This window comes from Staurois parvus, unplaced genomic scaffold, assembly GCF_062004578.1.
Source record: "Staurois parvus isolate SC_StPar_1 unplaced genomic scaffold, SC_StPar_1.0 ptg000181l, whole genome shotgun sequence".
Classification (NCBI taxonomy): domain Eukaryota; kingdom Metazoa; phylum Chordata; class Amphibia; order Anura; family Ranidae; genus Staurois; species Staurois parvus.
In genome coordinates this window covers 99,207-122,476 of record NW_028317977.1, presented here as the reverse complement: position 1 = coordinate 122,476, position 23,270 = coordinate 99,207, and the positions used below count along the sequence as shown (strand labels likewise).

At 40.4% G+C, this 23,270-nt stretch overlaps 1 protein-coding gene across 1 annotated transcript in view; it reads left to right on the top strand.

Moving 5' to 3' along the window:
- Positions 1–16,863, top strand: part of STAG2 (STAG2 cohesin complex component) — a 163,688-nt gene extending 146,825 nt beyond the window's left edge. The window contains exons 28-35 of the mRNA XM_089677198.1: positions 1,135–1,283; positions 4,021–4,149; positions 4,502–4,707; positions 4,795–4,981; positions 5,070–5,183; positions 11,767–11,893; positions 13,934–14,011; positions 14,974–16,863. Coding sequence (XP_089533324.1) covers positions 1,135–1,283; positions 4,021–4,149; positions 4,502–4,707; positions 4,795–4,981; positions 5,070–5,183; positions 11,767–11,893; positions 13,934–14,011; positions 14,974–14,997 — 1,014 coding nt within the window. The 3' untranslated portion in view covers positions 14,998–16,863. The remainder of the gene's footprint in view (positions 1–1,134; positions 1,284–4,020; positions 4,150–4,501; positions 4,708–4,794; positions 4,982–5,069; positions 5,184–11,766; positions 11,894–13,933; positions 14,012–14,973) is intronic.
- Positions 16,864–23,270: the final 6,407 nt, after the last annotated feature.

Here is a 23,270-nt window from a genome sequence, read left to right as displayed (position 1 = left end):
ATGTAATATGGTCAGATGAAGCACCAACCACAGGACGTGTTTACGTGTGGCGAACACTGTCCCAAGCTTATGACCAGGACTGTCTTGTGCCTGGTAAAGCTTGGTGGTAGTGCAATCGTGGTTTGGGCAGCCCTATCTTGGTGTTCTTTAGGTCGCATTATCACCTTGAAAGGTAGAGCCACCGCCGGCGGCCATGTACAAATTTTGGCCGACCATGTGCACCCCATGGTCCGCAGACATTGTTTCCCGAAGACCGCGCCATTTAGCAAGACTATAATGCTCCAATTCACAAAGCAGTTTTTTTGTGTTTTTTTGTCAAAACGTGGTTTGACAAGCATGCACACAAAGCCTTGCACCTTCCCTTGGCTCCACAGTATGGTCCGTTTTGTAGAACAAGGTTCGGGCTCTTTTTCTGCCTCCTGACATTTCTGCGAAAGCTGGAATGATTTTTGCATGAAGTGGGGTATAAGATTACATTATCCACCATCCAAGACTTATATTTGTCAACTCCCAAGAGAATTCATGCTGTCTTGGATGCCAGAGGCAGTCCAACAACATATTGTTAATGATTTTGTTCTTTTACTTGGCATTTTCATAATTTTATCCAACCCCTGTAGGTCTAGATGCACTTCCCCCACCTTGGGGATTTGGTAGAATGCCACTTGGTTTTGACAGGTACTCCGCTTGCCCACTTGGTTTTTCTGGTGTGCTGTACCTCTGTAAATGGGATGGGAGCCGCCATAGTGTAGTAGTTTTTAAAATTACAAATTTTTTATTAAAAATGCACTCACATGTCAGATAACTCAAACCGCATTGAGAACAATATACTCCTAAGGGACAATCCGCTTACTCCTGCCACACTTCTGTTCCTCCAGGTCCGGTGCCACCTGACTCCACCCCACACATAAAATCAAATCACATGGTTTTTAAAGATAGAGGGGTATCTAACTGTGAGTCCAACCTTGCTAAAAGCAAGTAAAGCCTCTTCCTCATTGACCATTTTATATATATAATCTGAGGGGAAATTGACTTTGGTTTGCATTGATATCATACTGCATGCAGTTTCTTCATTAAATTGTGATGTGTTAACAAAATGTAACAGACAAGGTTTTTTTTTTCCCCTCCTCTGTCTAGCTTTTCAATGAGATGTTACAGGAGCATGGTTATAACTTTGATCGATCATCGCCAACGTTCAGTGGTATAAAAGAACTTGCAAGACGATTTGCTTTAACCTTTGGACTCGATCAGCTTAAAACAAGAGAAGCCATTGCAATGTTGCACAAGTAATTATACTTTTTTTTTTCTTTTTTTTTTTAGTGCTGTAACAGTCATAAAAGGTAATGTTACTGTTGCAACAGTATAAAGGAATCTATTACAGCCACAAACAGATTTGTTTGTACCTTTACGGCTCATTGATTTGAAATGTGGTGAAACTTAAAGCAACGGTCTTATGTATTCTTTCATGTCTTTGGTATGTCATGGATGAAGCACAGAAACTGAAAAGTTATAAATCATTTGTTCTACAAAGATAGTATAAAATGGCTTGACAGATTTGTTTTTTCTACTCTTAGTTAAGATTATAAATAATTGGATAATGGTGATATTGCAAACTAAGGACTTGTTCACATGCTTTAATTACTTAAGAGCGATTCATGTTCAGATCTTTTTTCAGAGAGCATTTGACAGGCAGTGATGAGTTGAATTGCTGCCTCATTGCCTGCTTTAACCCCGCACTAGCTTACCGCAACCACGTATGACAAAGGGGTACCATTCCTGCCAAGCAAAACATTGTGACCATGGCATGTGTACATCCCCAGCCACTGATGCTAATGGGGAACAGTAACAACATGGCAGAACCTTCAACTGCTAGTGTGAATGAGCCCTTACTTTCTGTAATTAGTGTCTCCAGTCTTGTACTCAGTCAGTAAGCCTATATAAATGTGAAAAAAGTTGTCACTCTGCTTTTTGGTATTATCAAATGCCCCACACTGAGTATGAACCAAAAAATCTAAGGAGAGAGTTTTCTGAAGGGATCTGAAAGAAAATTATAGACTAGCATGTCAAAGGTAAAGGCTGTAAGACCATCTCCCAAGCACCTTGATGTTGCTGTGACTATGATTTCAAATATTAATAGCCATAAGAGTATAGCCATCTTTCCTGAAAGTAGCTGCAAGAGGAATATCAATCCCAGAATAAACAGAAGGATAGTGGGATTGATAGACAGAGCGTAGACATGGTAGCCTTTATAAGCTTCTTGGAGAGCATTTTCACTCAGAGGGAGATTATTGGAACCCCCAACCCCCCAATCAGAGCTTTTTCAGCGTAACCTTGCTATAAAGCAGTGGTTCTCAACCTGTGGGTCGCGACCCCTTTGGGGGTCGAACAACCCTTTCACAGGGGTCGCCTAAGACCATCGGAAAACACATATTTCCGATGTGTAAAGAGCAGCTACTGTGTAGAAAGTAGCTGCTGTGTTGAAAGCGGCTACTCTGTTAAAAGCAGCTACTGTGTTGAAAGCAGCAGTATTGGAGGTAAAACGACACTTCATGAGTTATAATTACTGGGTAAATAATTTATGGTTGGGGGTCACCACAACATGAGGAACTGTATTAAAGGGTCGCGGCATTAGGAAGGTTGAGTACCACTGCTATAAAGGATTATCTGTTACAAATGTTACTTATGTACATGACTTGTTTTTTCAATGTAGGTGTTTTTAGTATCTTGAAAAAATGTGGTAACAAAGTATTTTAAAGCAGATGGTAACAAGAAAGAAGATGGGCAAGCAAAGAAACTGTAACACCAAAACGGTGTGCAAAACCATGTGAAAACCAGTCTGTGACTGAAAATACCTGTGCACCACAAAATATATTTCTGCTGTGCTTACATCAATAAAAATAATAATCACGAAATAAAATTGATTACATCAATATAAAGTGTTCATAAAACTTTTATCAACAATAAAGTCCACACCCAGTGTCCACAAATAGCCCAAAGGGTTGCTAATGCATGATAGGAAACTTGTGCTTTGAAATAACGGATTTGGTGCTCCTAACTTTACAGACTACCAAAAGTGCAAATTTCTTACCAGAAATACATGATTTCTGCATTAAAGAGATCAAAAGGTCTCGTGAAAAGGGTTAAACCTCTCAGGACACACTGTTCTTCTGCAGATGAATTGCACGTAGGAGTGGGGCTTGTGGCCAGTGACTGCATAGTTTTCCTGCCGGTATACAATGGTGTGGTATTTTAAGTTTTGAACACTGATATTAGTGAGTGTTTTTACTTAATAAAGAAGGAGAAATGTGTAAAAGCATTTATCAGATCTGGTTGGGTTTAACCCTTTCCACAAGTACATTTGATCTCTTTATATTTTGGAGATCGTATATTTCTGGTTGGAAGCTGGCACTTTTGGTGGTTTGGTAAGTTGGGAGCCCGAATGTGTTTTCAACGCACAAGTGCTATATTGTGTTTTAGCACTATTACTCTATTGCTCTTCTTTTTCTCCTATTACACCTGAGGGGAGCTGTGCGCTCTAGGATATTGGCTGTATTCCAGGAGTAATACGTGGTAGGATACTAATACATGTTCAACAAAGTTTTTTTCTTACATTGTTGATCTTGTATTTTTATTATCCTTAACACATATAACTTCTTGAAGAAGCCATGATGGCGAAACATGTAGAAGATTTTCTGTAAAGGACTCTGTCAGCTGTATAGAAGTACATCTCTGCTTCTCCACACTTATTTTATGGATTTTTAATATCTACGTTAATAAAATATTTGGTATATTTTAACTGTTTTACATAGTTTTACATTAGTTCCACCTCTAAAATCTCATTCCTATCTTTTTGTATTTTGTAGGTTTTTGTATTTTTTTTTTTTTATAGCAGTGATTCATTTACCACTGTATGCTTTTTAACGACCTTATATTGGTACTAAATTGTTAGACTAGTAAAACGGTCAAGAATATCTTGTTTCAAATTGTGTTGTCTTCTATTAATAATGTATACATTCATTTTAGGGATGGTATAGAATTTGCCTTTAAAGAGCCAAGTCCACAAGGAGAAGTTCACCCACCACTAAACATGGCCTTCCTTGATATTCTGAGTGAGTTCTCTTCAAAACTGTTAAGACAGGACAAGAAAACAGTGTAAGTACTTAGTAGAACCTCTGTATTCTCAATAGGCTCCCCTTGACTTGTGTAATAATTATCTTTTCTAATTATTATGAATTATTTATAGAGCGGTTGTTGAATGCTTTATCAGTGTAACCTAAATGTATCACCTGTTGATATGTGCAGCATGTGTGTCTGTTCTCTAGACCCGGATCATGAATATAATGACTATGATGAACACAAGTAGAGGAGTGGAGAGAACCAAAGCTTTTCCATAATTTAGTTGCTAAGCCTATGGAATGTTAAAGAGAAATCTATTTAATAATTTTACTTTTATATGTCATTTGTTTGTATTTTCTTTAAATTGTCATTTTTTTTTCCCCTTTAGATACGCATACCTGGAAAAGTTCATGACATTTCAAATGTCCCTTCGACGAGAAGATGTCTGGTTACCACTGATGTCTTACAGAAACTCCCTATTAGCTGGAGGTGATGATGACACTTTATCTGTTATGAGTGGAATGAGTGGACGTGGTGGATCTGTAAGGAGTAAAAAAGCAAAACCAGCGACAGCGAAACGGAAATTACCAGAAGGTAATCCTTTTTGTTCATTTGTCAAATATGAACTATTTGTCTGTCATACTTTGTGATTTTATAGATGATCTTTACTTTCTCTTAAAGCTGAAGAGAGTAGTAGTAGTGATAGCATGTGGCTAAGTCGGGAGCAGACAATGAATACTCCAGTCATGATGCAAACACCACAGCTCACATCCACTATTATGAGAGATCCCAAGAGATTGAGGCCGGAAGAGAGTTATATGCCAGTTTATCCAATGCAACCTGAGCACCACCAACCTATTGATTACAAGTAGGTGTTTTGTGTGCATACTTATCTAATTTCAGGGTATGTGGAATGTAATAAAAAGAATAATATTCTGGACGTTTAATTTGTTCAGTACGCAGGTAACGTGGATGCTTGCTCAGCGACAGCAGGAAGAAGTTGCAAGGCAACAGCAAGAGCGAGCAGCCATGAACTTTGTGAAATTGAGGACTAATCTACAGCAAGCCATGTAAGAAAGCATTTATACATTGCCTTATTGTGCTAGGTATTTAATCAGTTGACTAAAAACTAAAATTCAGTCTATGTAATAGCATTTCTAGCAAAAGTCTGCATATTGCATAAAGCTGGAACAATGGGTCAAAGCGCTTGGGCTCAAATAAGAGGACCACTTGTCCACTGCCGCTGTATATCTTTAGTAGAAGTGTAGAATGTAAGCCCAAAAGACCAGCTCTAGGGAGTCAAAATTCACCTCACCTAGAGGTTTTTCTTTATTCAAATGATTAACATTATAAAAGTTGTAGAAGAGTGAGTGCCTCAAGCTTGCAGAACAATGATGACCCAGGACATTGTGAGGTGGAGTGTCCGCTCACCTGCGTCCCCGGACCGAAAAGAGACTAGTCCTCTGAGCGTTCTTGGACTGGCCAGGGATTGCATTGCTCCAGAAGTGACGTCACTGCAACCGGGAAGGGGGTGCATGCGCATGGCACACGTCGTGGTAACCAGCCAAGCTTGTGCCTCACTCCCAGGGCTCTATTTCCACCCCTGTCCCGGTTGCAGTGACATCACTTGCGGAGCGATGAGATCCCCGGCCGGTCCAAGTACACTCAGAGGACTACTTTTAATCATTTGAGCAATAAAGATATACCTCCAGGTGAGGTGAATTTTGACTCCCTAGAGCTGTTCTTTTGGGCTTATATATTGCAGAAAGCATTGTTCTAGTTTAGAGTGCAGTATTTGTGTTGAATGCATTTACAGTGGCTCAAAAATATATCCAGGAGATGGCAGCATTGACCCACCTAACTTAACTTACTTAGTATATTTGCTTGGTACAAAATGTTAAACAAAATCAGAAGTGATTAAATTAGAAATGTAAATACAAAGGGGGGGTTGGGAGTACCGGACTTTAAAAGATACCACAGGGCAGTCATTTTAGCAAGAATTTTTGACTGGACATATAATTCAAAGAGTAAACATTGGGTCACAATTGAAAATACACTTAGCAGAAAGGAGTTGGGTAGGAGTGTATGGGTGCCACCACAGTTTAGAGAATTAGAGGAGAGCACGAGTATATACACGAGAATTGTAATAAGGGAGTGGGATAAAATGCACAAACAGAGGAAATGGGATTTTAATTCACTATTAATGTCACTAAGAAATTCAGATTTTTTTCCCCCCAGGTAAAGAGGAAATTTCAGGTAGATGGATTATGAAGGAAGACGCTCAGCTGAGAGATGTAATGGAGGGGGTAAACTTAAGAACACTGGAGGATTTGAAAAGGGAAGAGGGAATGATTTTCACTAGGATAGATATATGGAGATATAATCAATTGAAACAATTTGTGGAGAAATTGACGAAGCCCCTTAGAACTAGGAAAGAGTGGAATGAATTTGAGAAATACTTAGAAGACCGAGGTGATGGGAAACACAGCACTGCTAAAGCATATAAAGCTCTCATGGATTTAGATAGTAAGTTTAAATTAAAATATATAGAAAAATGGGAAAAGGATTTAGGAGTGGAGTGGGAAGAACATACACAGAGGAAAATATATAGAATGGTACACGAAAATATTAGCATGCGTGAGGTGGAAATGAATTTTAAATGTTTGACAAGGTGGTATTTTACACCGGTGATAGAGCACAAGTTGAGTGAGGAGAACCAACCCTGGTGTTGGCGAGGGTGTGGAGGGTTGGGCACGATGTATCACATATGGTGGGAATGTTCAAAAATACAAGTATATTGGGAAAAAATTAGAAATCAAATCACGATTATCACTGGAATAGAGATAGGACTGGACCCTGAAACCTGTCTTTTTCATAACTCAATATTACCTGGAAATAAATATAAAGAACTGGGTATAATGTGCTATTTAAATGCAGCAAAAAGTCTGATTCCTAGGTTTTGGCGTAAAGTTGAGGTACCGAGGGAAGAGGATTGGATGAATAGAGTGGACCAGATTGCTAGAATGGAAAAACTTTATTATATGCAGGAAGATAGGATGGGGACATATCATATGAAATGGGGGAAATGGGAGGAGTTCAAAGTAAAGGTAAAGGAAGGTACTGAGTAAGTAAGCATAAAGAAAAGGGAAAGAGAGGATAAGAAGAAAGGAAGAGAAAAGAGGAAAGGCCAAGGAAAAGGAGAAAATATAGCAACTAGCCTGTCTTTCTTTCTTCTTTTTTTCCAAGCCTCGGTATCCAGAGGATGTGAGATACAAGTCGATCAGATAGATGTCAGGGGTATATTAAAGTGGGGTGGGAGGTGGGAGGGTTGAAAGGAAGGGAGTAAGGGGGAGAAAATGATATGAAATTAGTGTTTTATGAGATTTTGTAATGTTATATTTTTACATTATGGAAATGTGTATTGCTTTATTTGAAAAATAAATAAATATTTAAATTTAAAAAAAAAAAGAAATGTAAATACAATAAAGGTACTGTGTGTATCCCAGTACTACAATAGGCAGCAGTATCTGCAGGTATCAAATTCTTTTTCTTCTGTCCGGGTAGGCAAGGGCGCATCAAGAACACCATACTGCCTCCAACCTGCTCTCCTCTCCTAAGATTAAGGACAAGTAGTATATACTTTATCTTTAGTATCGCCTTGCTGCTGTCCAGTTAGACAAGGGCCCAACAAACAAGAACTGCATGTAATCTTGCCCTCCCCCCCCCCCCCCCCTCATCCCCCCAGATATATGCAGTTTTTGTGCATCCATTTCATGTGCTCTTTTTACTGGAAATTATTTGCAGCTGAGTAATGGAAACCTATCAACAGCTTCTGTTAGATTCAGACCAGATATTGGAAATGGTGGAAGTCTCTCAAGTTGGCCAATTTCTAATATTCCTAGTTCAGGAATTATACTGGTATTTTTTCTGCCACGTTCCTGCAGTCTACAGTGATCATCTGTCTATATTCCACGATTCTGCTTTTTTGGCCTGGGCAGTTTTTTGGGGATTTCTTGTGAAATTATTTGGCCCAGAGCATGGGCAGTGTTCCTGTCCAAGCCTCTGAGTACTCGCTGTTGGGAGTACCTTGCAGTCTTGTGTTGAGGTCTTTCCTCTGGTACTTAGGCTGCTTGTGTGTTATTTGATGCAAAAGAATCTGTAGCTGACTGGGCTGTTTGTGAAAGGGTTCTCCTTTTTACTTTTGGCTTGTCTTCTACTTTTATGAATTTGCAAGCTGGTCATTAAGGGGGACTCTCCTCCATCTTGGGCTGTTCTTTAACTAATGTTTCAGCACCTTGGCACTGTTTATGCCCAACCCGCCGTGTTAAATTTCCTTCTTTCTTAATTTTTCTTTTTTCAGGCATGATGACACAGCATTGTGATGAGGAAGAGCGCATGCACTAACCTCTCCTCTTACTGTATTTTTTGGGGTTTTTTTTGTTTTGTTTTTTTGCCTATCTTGGAGCACTTCAAGCAGTCTAGTTTTCAGGGATTGATCAACAGTCAGTCTGGTGTGCCTAGCACTCTGCCTGAAGTGACAGAGGTCAATTTTCCTGATATTCTTCCTGGTACTTCCTAAGTTCAACGGGTCGTGAGTACCACATTTTTCTAACTTTTCCAGCACGTCTGATACCAAATGAAAGGCTTTGCGTTTGACCCATCAAGTCAGGATTAAATTTGCCAAACATGCAAGGTCAAACTTGAAGGGAAGAGTTGCGCCTGCTGTGTATCCCAAAGATCCCAATTGGAATCATCTGTGCAGGCAGTCATTTCTGGTGCTGTTCACTGAACAAGATAGTTGAACAAAACAATTGAAAAAGCAATCGTGTAAAAAACATTCATTTACCCTAGCCACCCAAACTAAGGATTAAAGTGGTTGTAAATCTCTGACCTGAAGAATGAGCAAATCATGCCCTTCTAAAGTGCGTGTTTGCACCATCCAAAGTGTTGGTGATTTCTTTTTGCTGTCGCATTCCTATATCTGCATGAATCGGTGGTTATAGGTTTTCCCGGAAGGGGACAACAAGGGAGGGAACTCCAGCATACGGCCTTAGCTGTGCATTTTCCTGTGTGCTGTGTGAAGGGGAGTGTGTTTCTTCTCTCCAATCAGAGCTCAGATTTCACTGAGCTCTGCCCTCTAACTCTGCTTTGTGTGAGACATCAGGTCCATACCCCCTGCTTTCTGCTGCTGAGAAAAAAAATCCTATAAACTGTGTTTTTTGCAAGACTGTAGAGAACAGATAAACTGGTACAACTTATCTAGGGGGCTTTGTTTCAGCTCTGTATCACCTGAGGCTAGTTACTTCACTGGGTATATATAAGGGTTTTCAACCACTTTAAAGGCACAGATTGACACCCCAGTTCTAAATGTCCATGGCAAACCAAATGATCCTAGCCTGCAGACAAATCTGCAAACACATCAAGGTCTGACAGCACCTTTTACATCACAAGTAGGGAGGATACCTAATGTGGTGTGCAGATATTTGGTAGTTGGCATAGCCGATGAATGGGTTACAAATAGTTTCACCTCTGTCTTTGCACCAGTCATGGGCCTTCAAAAATTTCCAATCATCAGATAATTGGGCAGTCTGTTATTGTGAGGACATGCCTCTCTGATCTTTGAACTCCAGGTTGTCAGTCACATTGCGGACTTCAGTTGGATCCTGAACATTGAAAATTCATCTTTGATTCCATTGTGTTCTTTGTTAGATTTTCTCCTGGATACCCTTCATTTTTTTCTACCCCAGGAGAAGTTGACAAAACTGCACAGTCAAATTCACTCCCAATGTTGATCTTCTCTGTTTTGTAGAAAGGACTGATGGTATTCACCTTCAAAGCAATTCTATTTGTTCAAATCCACTTAAAAGCCTTGCGAAGGAATATTTTCAAATCATGGGACAAATTCAGGCTGTCTGTAGACCAGATTATTCTGTTGAATCCTTGAACTGGGAGGTCTCTATCATGGTGGCTTCTGTCCATGATATTGTCTTAGGTCAGGTTTTCTCTTTCTTTAACATCCTTCATGTCGACAGTATGCAAATATGCCTCTCGGTGGCTAGGCCTTGGCGCCACATGGCCACATATTTTCGTACCATTTGTAAAGAAATGTGCTGAGAGCGCATGCCCTGCACTCTCCGAGCACATGTGCCGACATCCCACAGAAAGGTCCTGATCTCTCCTTGCGATCGGAACCTTTTCGATCATGTGACTGCCATGACAACCAATTACAGTGGTCACATGACCCTAAAACTCACCCCGCCTCCCGGCGTCAGAAACCCCTTAAAGGGCTGGGAGGTGCCGGTGTGATGGGGTTAAAGTGCAACATTCTAAAGACTGATGCCAGTCTTTTAAGTCAGGGCATATTTCTGGCTCATCCCCACCAACTGAGACTTTTCATTTGTCACATAGTCATTCCCATATCATACATTTTAATAAAAAAACTGCTCATCCTACCAGTTATCTCCCTGAGCATGTCATTCTAGGTTTCACAAGCACAGGTCCAGTGTGGAAGCTGACAGGCTCAGAGATGCATGCTTACAGTCGAGGCCTCACAGGCCGGACACAGCCAAAGGACCCAATGTGGTGTGGGGGCTGTAAAATGCTGAGGACTGGGCAATCGCCATCTTCAAAACCATGTTACACTACATCCATATTTAGGGTGTAACATGGTGTCAGATAAACTCTCTCCTCACCCAAAAGTGTGAGGGAGTTCTTTCCCCCCCCCACAGCATAGCCACATCATGCAATCAGAGATATCTGTGAATGAATAAACTACAAGGCCTGTCTACCACTGTGCAGACGGTCTTGTAGTTCTCTGTGGTGATAAGCGCACTCCTAGATCATTGATACTTCTAACTGAAATACTTACATCTGGAGGAGGAGTCTGCAGAACCTGCTTTGTATCAAAGATCCACTGATCACGGTTGCAATGCTTTGCAGGCTCATTTGTAAAATAAATATGCACCTTTTTTTCTAAATAGATCTAACTTGTGTCATTAAAAAGAACCTTTCACACAAAAAAAAAAAAACGCACACTGGGGTGAGAGCATTGATGACTCCTAGGGGGCTTTTAAAGCTCTGCCTATGGAACATTATTAGAGTTCCAAAGTTTGTCCCTATCAGCAGGTGCACACAGTGTTTAGGTTCGACATGCTGGTTATCTATCTACTTAGCACAGCTTCATATTGTGCCAAAAAAGGGTATTGTGATTGTGTGCCCTGAAATGGAAGTTTTACTGTATTTTATGCAAAACTTTTGCACACGATATAAAAGTTGTCACCTCCACCATTTTATTCTCCATGGTGTCTGCTTTCAGAAATTGTATAATGTTTTAAGGGATGTTAAGTAATTTTCAGACCTGAAATCTTTAAAAAAAAAAAAAATGCATAAAATGTGACAGCGAAAGGGTAAAGTATGTAGCACACCTTTTTGGAGGATATTTCTGTTCTCAATAAAACTGGAGTTATGCGCTATCTGTTAAGTTTGAATGGTTGAGATTTCATTAGGCACACAGTAAAATATATTTTTTTCTTGTATTTGCAGATTCAAAGAACACTTTAATGTCCTAGTAATCATGACCCTCTATTTTACTGCAAGGTAAAGTAAAAAAGACTATTTACATTGTTAATTTTTTTTTTTTGTTCCCTTAACCAGACGGCGCAATCCAGGTTTAATGGAAGATGATGAAGAGCCTATTGTTGAGGATGTCATGATGTCTTCAGAGGGACGAATTGAAGATCTTAATGAAGGCATGGACTTTGATACAATGGATATAGACTTGGTAAGTAGAGAGCAGCCACTGCTTATATATGTAATAGCATGTAAAATAGGTCAATTGTTTAACTTTCAGTGACAAAATCCCCAATGGTTATCTCCATAATGGTTTTATGAGCATAACTAACAAATCCGTTGACCCATTTATCATGCTGTTGTTTTACAGTGTGCACTGTGGGTAGGAGCAGAAGCAATAGAAGTGCCATCTGTTTATAAGGTGTTTCTGTGGCCATACCACAGCTTTAAAAAGGGAAGAACCCTTGGCACATTTAAAAAGCACAGTGATCTGCTTTACAAATGTCCTTGGAAGAGAGGGCATAACGTTATCTGTCATTTATGCCACCACTTCAATCACTGAGTTCTCTCTTCTGCCTTGGGTAGAAAGAGCTCGCTGACAGACCACAGGCTCCACAGTGTGGCCTGCATATTATGAATAGACCTTAAAATGCAAGCTGCAGCGTTCTAGCAAATAGTTGTATAACCTCTGTTATAAATTAATCATTGTCCAGCTATATAAGAAACCGTGATTTATGCTTTTAAAACATTGTTCTAATAGTTAAGATTAATATTTAAACAGGACTCCAGGCAGATTTAAATGATAAAAAAAAAGGTTAATTCAATCTATGGAATCTTTATCAGCTTCTTGCAATCCCTTTTATAGTAGAACTCAGACAAGGAGAGTAAATTTCAGTACTTTGAGCTATTCTGGATTGCTAAATGTACATTTGCCTTCAGGAGGAAAGATAACCTCCTCAGCCTGCTGCTTCTCTTTCACTGTCCAGTCGGAAACCAAGATCAGGGAAAGTGGTCAAGTTTAACTTCATTAGAGAGAATGATGATGTGATGTGTCTAGCTTGTCCTTGTGCCGGACAGAAGAACAAATCCTTTGGCAGCTAAAACTTCTTCCATATGTGTCCTCCAGCTGTATGTTTAGCAGTTTGTGGTGTTCAGCTTTAAAGAATATGTGAACACACTACAAAAATAGTACATTTTAATGTAGGAAACCTTTTATTATCATAATCAAATGTAGCTTTGTAAAAACTAAGTTTTTTTGTACTTTTTGTTTTTTTTTTCCAATCCTGTGATCATGTGACTGCATAGCCTGCCTTCACTTCCCTCCCCCTCATAGTGGAGACATGTACTACTACTAAGTGGGTAGGCAGTGTCTGATGTCACACACACCAAGGAAGTACATTCCCAGTCTGTTTGCAAGGCAGTCCCCTATCTGTATTCTTGCCTTACATAGCCTGCACCTCTTTCTCATCTGCAATCTCTACTAGCCGTATCCTCTCTCCTCCTGTCCTGCAGCTGCTCTCCATCTCACACAGTGATCCAACATGTACTCTATTCCAACATTCTCCAGCTGTCTTCATCTCAATCACCTGCAATCCAGCTTTTATCTTTAAGTACTTCAGCCGATCCCCCACCTCATACAGTGTCTTAACTGCACTCGCTCCAGTCTGGGCATTCTGCAGCCCTCCCTAACCACCTGTGATAATGGCTTCTATCTCTTCCTGCTGCCCTTCTCACACACATTATAACAAACATTCTATATCTCACAGCTGCTCCTCTACTGACCTTAATCCATCTAGTGGTTCAATTATCAGTTGGCAGCTCAAACAGTGGGGAAGAATATTCTTCATCTGTGTGCACTATAGTTTTGAGAGTGAGGCTTTGCTGTTGAGCAACAGAGCATGGCAAGATGGGGGCATGGCACTAAACTAACCACAGTAGGTACAGTACCCTGCATCCTAGTAGGTATACAAGGGATGTAAACTGACCAATGTAGGCTGTATCTTCCTCTGTGCCATACATAGTCAGTTTGAAACAGAAATCCAGGAAACAAAAAAATCACCAGGTATTTTGCAAGCACCCTGCTTAAAAAAAAAAAAGTTACTGAGCAGTATGTATATTTTAATGCATATATTAATTTAAATTTTAGGGGTAACAAACACTTTAACTAGAGTTAAAATGGTCATTAATTTGGTCTGTTATACTTGCCTGATTTATATAATACTAATCATGACACTTGTTTCCCTTTCTTTAGCCTCCATCTAAAAACAGGAGAGAGAGAACAGAACTTAAACCTGATTTCTTTGATCCTGCTTCAATCATGGATGAATCTGTAAGCCTAAAATACATAATACCTGCCATATTAAAGATAATGAAATAACAACATAACCAAGGCTTTCATTGCTCATTTGTCTGCGAGCATAACTGGAAATTGACTTCTCTAAATCTGTCATAGGACTTTAATATACTGTTGCTATCTTCCCAATGGATTTGACACACTGCATAGTGCATTTTCTAGTAGTAATTATTAGCAGACAGATGTTGTGTAGCACAGATTTATTTTTTTAGTTTGTGGTTAATAGATGAGATAATTTTTCTGGCTCTGAATTTGACAACCATAATAAACTTGTGGAGTGTATTGAAGCTGTGAACTCTGGGTATGTTTTTGAGGCCTTAACATTACTGTCAGTTCTCTTGGGGAATACAAATGAAAAGATCTCTGTCCTCCCAGAAATATTTGCATAGGTTACCAGCTTAGACCGTCATGGTTTTTCAAACATTGGTGTCATCGTTCTTAGCTTATTAGAGGCATGTAGCCTTCCTTATGCTAGAAGCTTACCAGTAGAACCATATATGCATATAATAGTAGCAATAAAGATTTACTACATTAACCACTTTAGTTTTCAAATTAAGTTGACTTTTCTGTACTTATTTTCTTATTTTCGTACAATTACTGTATCAATTTGTTTGACTGTACTTCAAAAAACTAAAAACGGACACAAAATAAAATGTAAACACAAGAAAAGTTTGTTAGAATGCCACCGTTCACTTAGAAAAAAACATTTTCCACATTCATCTCCATATAGAGACTACGTAGTTCTATATAACAAACACTTGATGGCAGCATATCACATTTTCATAGATTCAGATCGTTCTTCAATAACATTTTCATTGTTTTGTTTAAGTGGTTTGCTGCCTTACTGCTTTTTTTCCCCCTTCTTTTATTAATTTGAATTCATCTTATCTGTCCACATCTCTTTCATACTCCTAACGCTCATTTTTTTTTCTCTCTAGGTTCTTGGGGTATCAATGTTTTAATACCAGTTCATCTATCAACTCTGTGGTGAAGTGTTTTTTTTAAATGGAAGAGGAAGTTTTTAATGACAAATTTGTGGTAGATACATTAAAATTCTGTACAGAATTTTCTCTAAGGAGAATTTGACATGCTTACCAAGATTAAGTGCATTGACGGGCAGTTTTGAATGCCTGAAAAGTATAAAGGACAAGTAAACAGTTTGAAAATAAGCTACATTGTACCATTTTGGAGAAAATAATTTTTTATTTATGTATTTTAGTTTGTCCAGTTATAATGCTTAGTTATTAATTTTTTAAATAATCAAACTCCCATTTAATGAATAATGTTGGTTCTCTTAACTCCACATAAGAGCTGAAATCATAGCATTTATATTTATAATTCAGTATGGTTATGTAATAGTTTCCTGTATTTTGCAAAATGTCACAAATTAGACTGATCTCATGAAATACAGTCACTTTTTTTTTTCTTTTTTTTTTCTTTTTTTTCTTTCTTTTTTTTTAGCAGAGCCATTTTAATGTTGTTTTAATAAAGGAGCCTTACCGAATACCTCCCGCCCCCCATTCTTCCGCCTCCACCCACCTACCCCAGAAACCCGTCAGTGGGTAATTGGTTCTAAGGGTATCCAGACATAACCATGCTTGCTCATTAATGACCTTTTAAAGTTTGCTTGTCCTTTACCAAACTTGTAATGTTGTGAAATTCCTTCCAGTAGTGCCACTGTATTTTGTCTCCAAATAAAGAGAAGCTTATTGTAGTATGTTTGCATAAAAGAAAAAAAAAAAAAACAAAAAACTTTAAACAGAAATTATACAGCTTATTAGAGTGTGGGAATAGGGTTCTAAATTTTAAATAAAATGAGATATATATATATATATATATAAATTGGTGCTGATTTTATAATTGCGCAGTTTGTTTAGTTTTTTCTTACTTTTAAATTCCAACTTAAATTGAGGTTTCAGAAATATATTGAAAGTTTTAACAATGTTTAAAAAAAATAGTTAAAGCGGTAATAATCGCTTTGAACTGATTTTTAAATTTGTATTTTATATTGTTTTATCTGTCTTTGCAAGCAGTCTTCAGGTTAAGTATACTTCCAGCAGGTTACAGTACATTTCCTGTATTTTTAAATTAGTTGAGAAACTAAGCAACACTTGGCTTTATTCTATAAAAGCTTTGATCTACACTTCATCCTTCACAGCCAGTTGTCAATATTTGCCATCCAACCCAACTCATTTTGCCCAGCGTAGGCAGCTAGACATAAAAGTAAAATTTAAGTTATATTTCATGTGTATATTTTTTTTTTGTCAGTTGTCTTCATTTTTTCCTCTGAGGTTTAAGTCATTCCATGCCTTATGCTTGCAATACACAAACTTCTCTTGTGTAAAAAAACAAAAACAAAAAAAAAAAACAAAAAAAAAAAAAAACCAAACAAAAAAAAAAAAACTGCTGTTAAACTGTGTAATGATCACCTTTAGGCTGAGGTAGCCAAAAACCATAAATTAACTAGAGACTTCTAAAATATAAGTTTTAAACCTCACAGTCTAACACAGAACCTGATCCGTCTTGATTCATGTTGCATTAATCATGTCTGAAATGACTGCCTATTCTTCCTTCACACCACTGCATTTAGTAGAACTGCTGAGAGGACTGTGTATATATGATTTTAAACTTAAGTCAGTTTCTTTCTTACTCTAGGCAGAGTATATCTTTGTGAAAGCAGTTCTTACAGCTTTGTTTTCAACCAGCTAAAATGTTTTATATATTTACCTAACCTGTTGTCCTCCACATTCTATTGTCCTCTGTACTGTTTTCTGATTTGTATTTATGTCTTGAGACAGTAACTTTTTGAATAAAAATAAACTACAGTATATGATGTTTTAATTCGATTTACTTTCCTCTTTCAGATATTTCATTTTTGCTTAAAAATGACTTCGCTCTTTTCTTCTCTTACCCTTATTTGTGTGCCAACATATTTTCTAAGTGGTTTTAGACCCCTACATATAACCAGTGAAGTGACTGGGCCTCAGGTGATACACAGATGAAATGCAGCATTTCTAGGGGTGGGGGATCTCATGTCACACACTGCACAACAGAGCAGGTAGCTGAGTGTAATCTGACACCTGTGTGCAAGGAAAGGACCCCCACTACCTGTGTGCTGGGCAGTGGAGGATGGGGCTGTCTCCTGGAATTCTGAACCATTTTTGGGGTGTGGCAGGGCGCCTTATCCTGCTGAAAAAGGAAAGAGAACAAAGCAGCTAGTACTTTGGGTTAAAGCAAATACAGTACGTACTATAGGAAGACATGCTTTGTTCATTTTTCACTTCAGAGATTTACAACACTTGATAGGCTTACTCCGTGTGTGTGTGTGTGTGTGTGTGTGTGTGTGGGGGGGGGGGGGGGGGGTATAGCTAATGAAAAAATAAATATACAGTTACGACACAAAACATGCTGTGATTGAATGTAGTTAAATATGAAATTTGACAACGTGGAGGCATTAAAGTCTGAAGTGTGATTTGATTGTTGCAAGATGTTTTTTTACTGGCCATACCCTGAGATTTCTTTTCATTTAGTTTGTAGGCTGAATTAAAAAAATTTAACAGATTCCTCCATCCTCACTAACATCGTGGTTGGAGGCATTCCCCATGCTAGATTATTCTATTATACCCAAACAGCTGATTGGATGCAGGCTCTGTCCAGCAGTTTGTAACCAGGAGTTGGTGGAAATTTGCAGTGTTTGGGCAGCCTAACAATGTATAGAGGTTGGGGACTTCAAAAACACATCAAAATTTGACCATAGGCCATTTAGTAATAAATAAAATGGAGATAATTATTTTAGAAGCCAGTTACATGTAAGCTGTTTGTGTTTCATAAGTGCTCCTTGGTAATATGTAATACTATGCGTAGAAAAGCCAGTCAAAAACGTGCCCCCCCCCCCCCCCCCCCTTTAGTGAAATAATGATAAATAGAACAGACATGAAGCCCGTTTCAGAAACAAGTCAGGAATAGTTTCTATACTAGCAGATTCCTTAGTTGCTTGTGTAAGACAGAACAGAACATATCACTGAATCCCAGTATTATACCAGAAAGGAAACCTTTAGGCCTCTAGCTTTTTTTTTTTAAGCATATCCACTGTTGTGTGTTTTGTAATCAAGTATATACTTGAACCTTATGTTGCCTCATGTAGCTATTTAAGGTTCATTGTGGTAGGGAAAAAGTATTTGAATGTTTTCATTTCTCTGTCACGTCAAAGAATGTTTGTTTGTTGTTTTTTTAAACATACTGAAATTTCTCCCAGAACAGAAAAACATCCATGCTGCATGAGAACTGAGCAATCACATGACCGCTGATCGCTCAGCTCTCTTCTGTTTTCTCAGAGCAGAGTAGTGACCATCAGTCATCGCTTTCTGCACTGCCCCTCCAGTACTCACTGGAGTTCCGTGATGGAGAGGGGGTTGGTGCAGCTGGCTTCAGCTCTCAGCCGATGGCTAGAGCCAGCTGTCAATCAGATGGATTCCGACAATATGGTTTGGATCCCTCCAGATCCTGGATCAGCTCTGTAGTGTCATACAACAGCAAGCATTAGCTTGCTGTTGAGTGATTCTGCGTCAGAGGAGAGCAAAGGTAAGTGCATTTCTGTGACCCGCAAGAATAGTATGGCCAAAAGGCTTTGGGCATACTTCTCTTTGAAAGGGTACCTCTTAAAATAGCTTTTATGGCAGAGTAGCTTCTTTTGCAGCGGAATATAGCTAATTTCTTGCATACTTTGGTATTTATTCTCCTATTGAGGGTCCACTCTGTTATGAGGGCAAATGAACAAACAGGAACATTTGTTGTTACTCATAACAGCCAAGCTGTCAAAGTAATTGCCAGATCTCTGGGTTCTCTTTCCTATAATTATATGGTACCAAAAACAGCAACAATTATTTGCTAAAACAAAAATTGTATTTCTCCTACGTCCATTGACTGACACAGCTTCTCTTCTGAATTTGTGACCAAGCAGGGTTTTATAGCCCCACCTACAGGAGTAGGACACTAGGCAGACAAAAGACTTGGCACCTCCTATGGGCTTAAAACCCTCTCTCTACTATAGGCTTCCAGTCATTCTGTTTAGTGTCTTCAGGAATATGCATGTGTTTGTTTCTTGATAGGACTTGCAGTCCTGTAGCTTTTTTTTCTTTGAATTTTGGCTTTTTTCTGCAGAGATCTTCTATCAACAGCCGGGCTGGGCGAAGGGCTAATCTAGATCCAGTGGTCACCCCAGTCTGACCAGCGAGCGTGTGCAAACCATCAGCGTTTGCTCGGCCGCGACTATGCCCCATCTTGGACCTGGGCAGCCAGTAAGTTAAACATCTTGTGGAGACACATGATGTGTGGGCTTCCTCCAGCACAACTCTATTTTAGTTCTGCACTGGGGCTTCTTGGGGGGGGGGGGGGGGGGGGACGACTAGGTTCCCCATTAAACCCGCCTGCAGGTGGGAGCTCACCGCGTGGTCACCCGCAAGTTTTGATCGTGGCTCTGTTGCCCGCTGTCTTGGCTATGGGCACTCCCCCCCCCCCCCCCCCGCTGCAGTGTAGGCAGCACTTGCTATAAGTGGGGGTGGCAGGTCCTAGGTGGGCTGATTATACAGCCCATGTTTATGCACCCTTCTCCTGCTGTGTTTAGCCTCTTGTGGCAGCCCCTATCGGCTTTAGCCGTCAACCATCTTTGTGTTGGCCTCGAACAGTGGCCATTTTGTTGGTGCCTGGACTCCCAGGGGAAAAAAAAAAGGGGAATGCTTTCACGCTGTGGGGATGTTCTACCCAGCGGCCCAGTGATACACATGCACCAGCAAGATCAGTGGACCTATGTGTACAGGCTTTTCTCTGTATGCACAGGTCATGGGACTGAATCCTGAGTGTGGTGCAAGGTTCAATACAGAGGACTGATTTCTTTCGCTAGGGGGGCTGGTGGTGGGCATGTTGTGCTGCACTATTCTCCCTTATTAGCACACATTGCTTGTCTCTGGCTCCACCCCAGAAGGGGGTCCCTGGACAGGGATGGTGCCCCTTCTTGGCCCACTATGGCAAGAAATGTGATGTTCCCCTGCCAGTAGGCAAATGGGGGGTCTGTGGGCTACTGCCTTACAGAGGCTTCCGCAGGGGCGTCTGCTGGGGTGCCAGTCACCTTTGGTGCACACTAGCTGGCTTGGGCTGCTGTTTTCCCCCCCACCCCCCATATTTCAACATACTTGTCTGCAGGGACTGGGGTAGTCTGCGGCATTCATTTATGCTCCCTAAATGCTTTTACCTTTTTAAGGAGCCCTTCTGAGGCATTGGACTGCTCCGCTGGTAGTGGATCTGCCTATCTCCCTGCACACCAGGGTCACAGTGATCCCGTTTTTTTTTTTTTTGGTTTTTTTTTTTTTTTGGAACACTGCGGATCTCAGGACTGGGGCCGGTGGCATTGTCTATGTTTGACATCGCCATGTGCGCTTTGGCCTGTGTTGGCCATGGTCCTAGTATCTTGGATGCTGATCAAAGGGGCCATGATTTTAAAACAGACCTTGACTCCTAGCCAGATGCCTCATGCGTCTGTGGAGCTGATGGACCAGGGGCTGGAGTACATTTGTGTCGCGTCCCTTGACACATCCCCACTTCTCTCCAAACTTCAGTCTTGGTGGTGGTTCTGAGGTGGGTTCTTTGGTTCGGTTGTTGGTTGGTTGACCTGTCCTCCAAGGTGTCCATGGCGATTCTGAACTTCCAGGGCTTTTGTCTGTTTGGGGCTACATTTAATGATATTATCAGGCAAGCGTTTCTTCCTCCCTTGGGCCGTGATGGGAAAGGAACCACCTGAGATGGCTGGACCGACTTCTCTGCATGCGGTTTTTTCGTTCCGATGGGTCCTTGACAAGGTCTCCTTAAGTCTCCTGTGGACAGCACTAAGCATCTTTTTTCCTGAAGTCCTGTAAGCCTGCAGATGAGTCCTCCTCAACAGTAGTGTTTGTCTCACTGCTTTCCAGGGTGAGGTGTTGCCTTTGCTGGTTTCCGGGCCAGCGGACTTATTCCTGGCATGTGGGTGCACAATTTTTTTCTCTCCTAAATAAAATTCATCCCTTTCCGTCTGATGGGTCTTTTCCCCTTCGATCAACAGCTCTCATTGGCCCATTTGCGGGCTCTATTCGGGGCTGTGCAGGATGCTCTTTTGAGGAGTGGTTGTTCCTGTGCCTGAATCAGTGTGGTTTCTGGAATTTTATTCCAATCTGTTCACATTTCTCAAGACAGCCGAGGTTTGCCCAATCCTGGACTTTAAGGCTTTTGTGCGGGTTCATGGGTGGAAGATAGTACCCATTCTCTCAGTGGTGACCTCTTCACCAGGGCAATTTTCTGGTTTCTGTGGTCAGCAAGGACACTTCCCTGCACCTTTCCATCTGCAAGGAACCTCAGCGTTTCCTACACTTGGCTATCAGGGACACACATTATAGTTTTATAGTGCTGTCCTTCTATCTAACCTCTGCTCCCTGGGTGCTCCATAAAATATCAGTGGAGTAGGAGCTATAAATTGTCTGTAAGGATACAAGTAGCGTACCCCTGAAGACGTGCATGCATACAAAATGCGTCAAGTGGAGCTGCATTTGCTGACGTCACGCCACCTTTGCCGAAGGTCGGAACGGTGGCCATCTTGGAGAGGGTCCATCTGCATTTTTTGCCCTTGGCTGAGATGAGATGTGCTTACATACTGTTTACCGGTAGATGTTTGTTGAGTGTACATCTGACAGAGGTGGTGGATCCCCTATTGGATAACTTCACAATATTTCACTGTGATTGCCGTACTTATATCCTTATGGACAATTTATAGCTCTTACTCCACTGATATTTTATGGACTTTATATATTCTCACTTTTATGCTGCACTTCACATTTATGGAATGATTTATTGAACATTTTTTATATGCTGCACTTGACTGTTCTGCTGATCAATTTGTTTTGTTTTTTTTCCACTATGTCAGATTGACTTTGCACTTTATTTTCACTATAATATCATTCACTTATTTTAGCTCTGCACTTTGTATATATTTATCCATAATGCGTTGTTGCCTATACCTTGGTGCTAGCTGCTTTATAGTTCCAGCGCTCGCCTACACTTGATATTTATATTTCTGTATTTTTCTTTATCTTCTTTTTCCCCTTCTTTTCGGTTTCTGATTTTTTTTTTTTAAGTCTTTCCCTTTATTATTTTTGCTGTTTTTTCTTTTTTCCCCCACCCTGGCATTTGACTGTCCTCCTTTCTCTCTGCTAGTACATGTACTTACTTTGTTCTCTTTCCATCATATACACCTGTTTCCCCACGCTAGGGGGCTCAGCCACCTCCCTTTTAATATGTGTCCCATTGCCCACAGCCGCTTCGGCATTCCAGCGTTGCCATAGCAACATCGGACAGACCACTGGAGCTAGTTGCCCACACTGTGCAGGTATGGTCATCATTGGAGGCTGGATTGCACACCTCCATATTGCTTAACAACATGTACACAATCCTCTGGGACTGTATGGCCTGCTGTTTCTTCACTTATTGCAAATCTACAGTTACTAATATCGTTCTAATTTACTTCACAAAGTGACATTGGTTTCTTATATTTAGATTGTTATTCTGTTGTTTATTGCCATCTGAGTGTTTTACAGTTAGTTTAAACTGGTTAAATTGGCGGGCTTATAATGCCAGGGGCTGGGGTCAGGCCTAGATTGCCTTCACTGATTGGTGGATTGTCTGTTAAATGTGTCTTGGTTTGCACTACACCTTGTCACTTGCCTGATGAAGGAGCCCTGCGTCGCTCCGAAACATTGCCGCTGTATATATAATGTGACCACTAAATAAAGTTTTGTACCCTTCTCAGGATTCCTTGGTGTGCTGGTGACATTCTTCCACTTGCGGAGTCCTGGGATCAGATTTAGTTTAGGGTCACTGGTCTCCAGAGGAAGCCCACCTGCCCATCAATGTCCTGGAGCTTGGGATGTATTGGACAGATTGCCTAAAGGGCCTGCCGACCAGGATCCAGTCAGACAATGCCCCTACTGTGGCGTATATCATCAGGGAGACTTTGTCCGCCGTCCACATTTCAGGTGTTGAAATTGGATTACACTGCTGTCTGGCACTGGATCAGGGCGAATAGTCCCTACACCCGGAGGAGTTTCATCAGCTTTGTCTTCACTGCGGATGACAAATGTGGATCTCCTAGCATCCCGCCTCAACCAGAACGTTCCCAGGTTCATGGCATGATCATCTGATCCTCTGGCAGATGTGC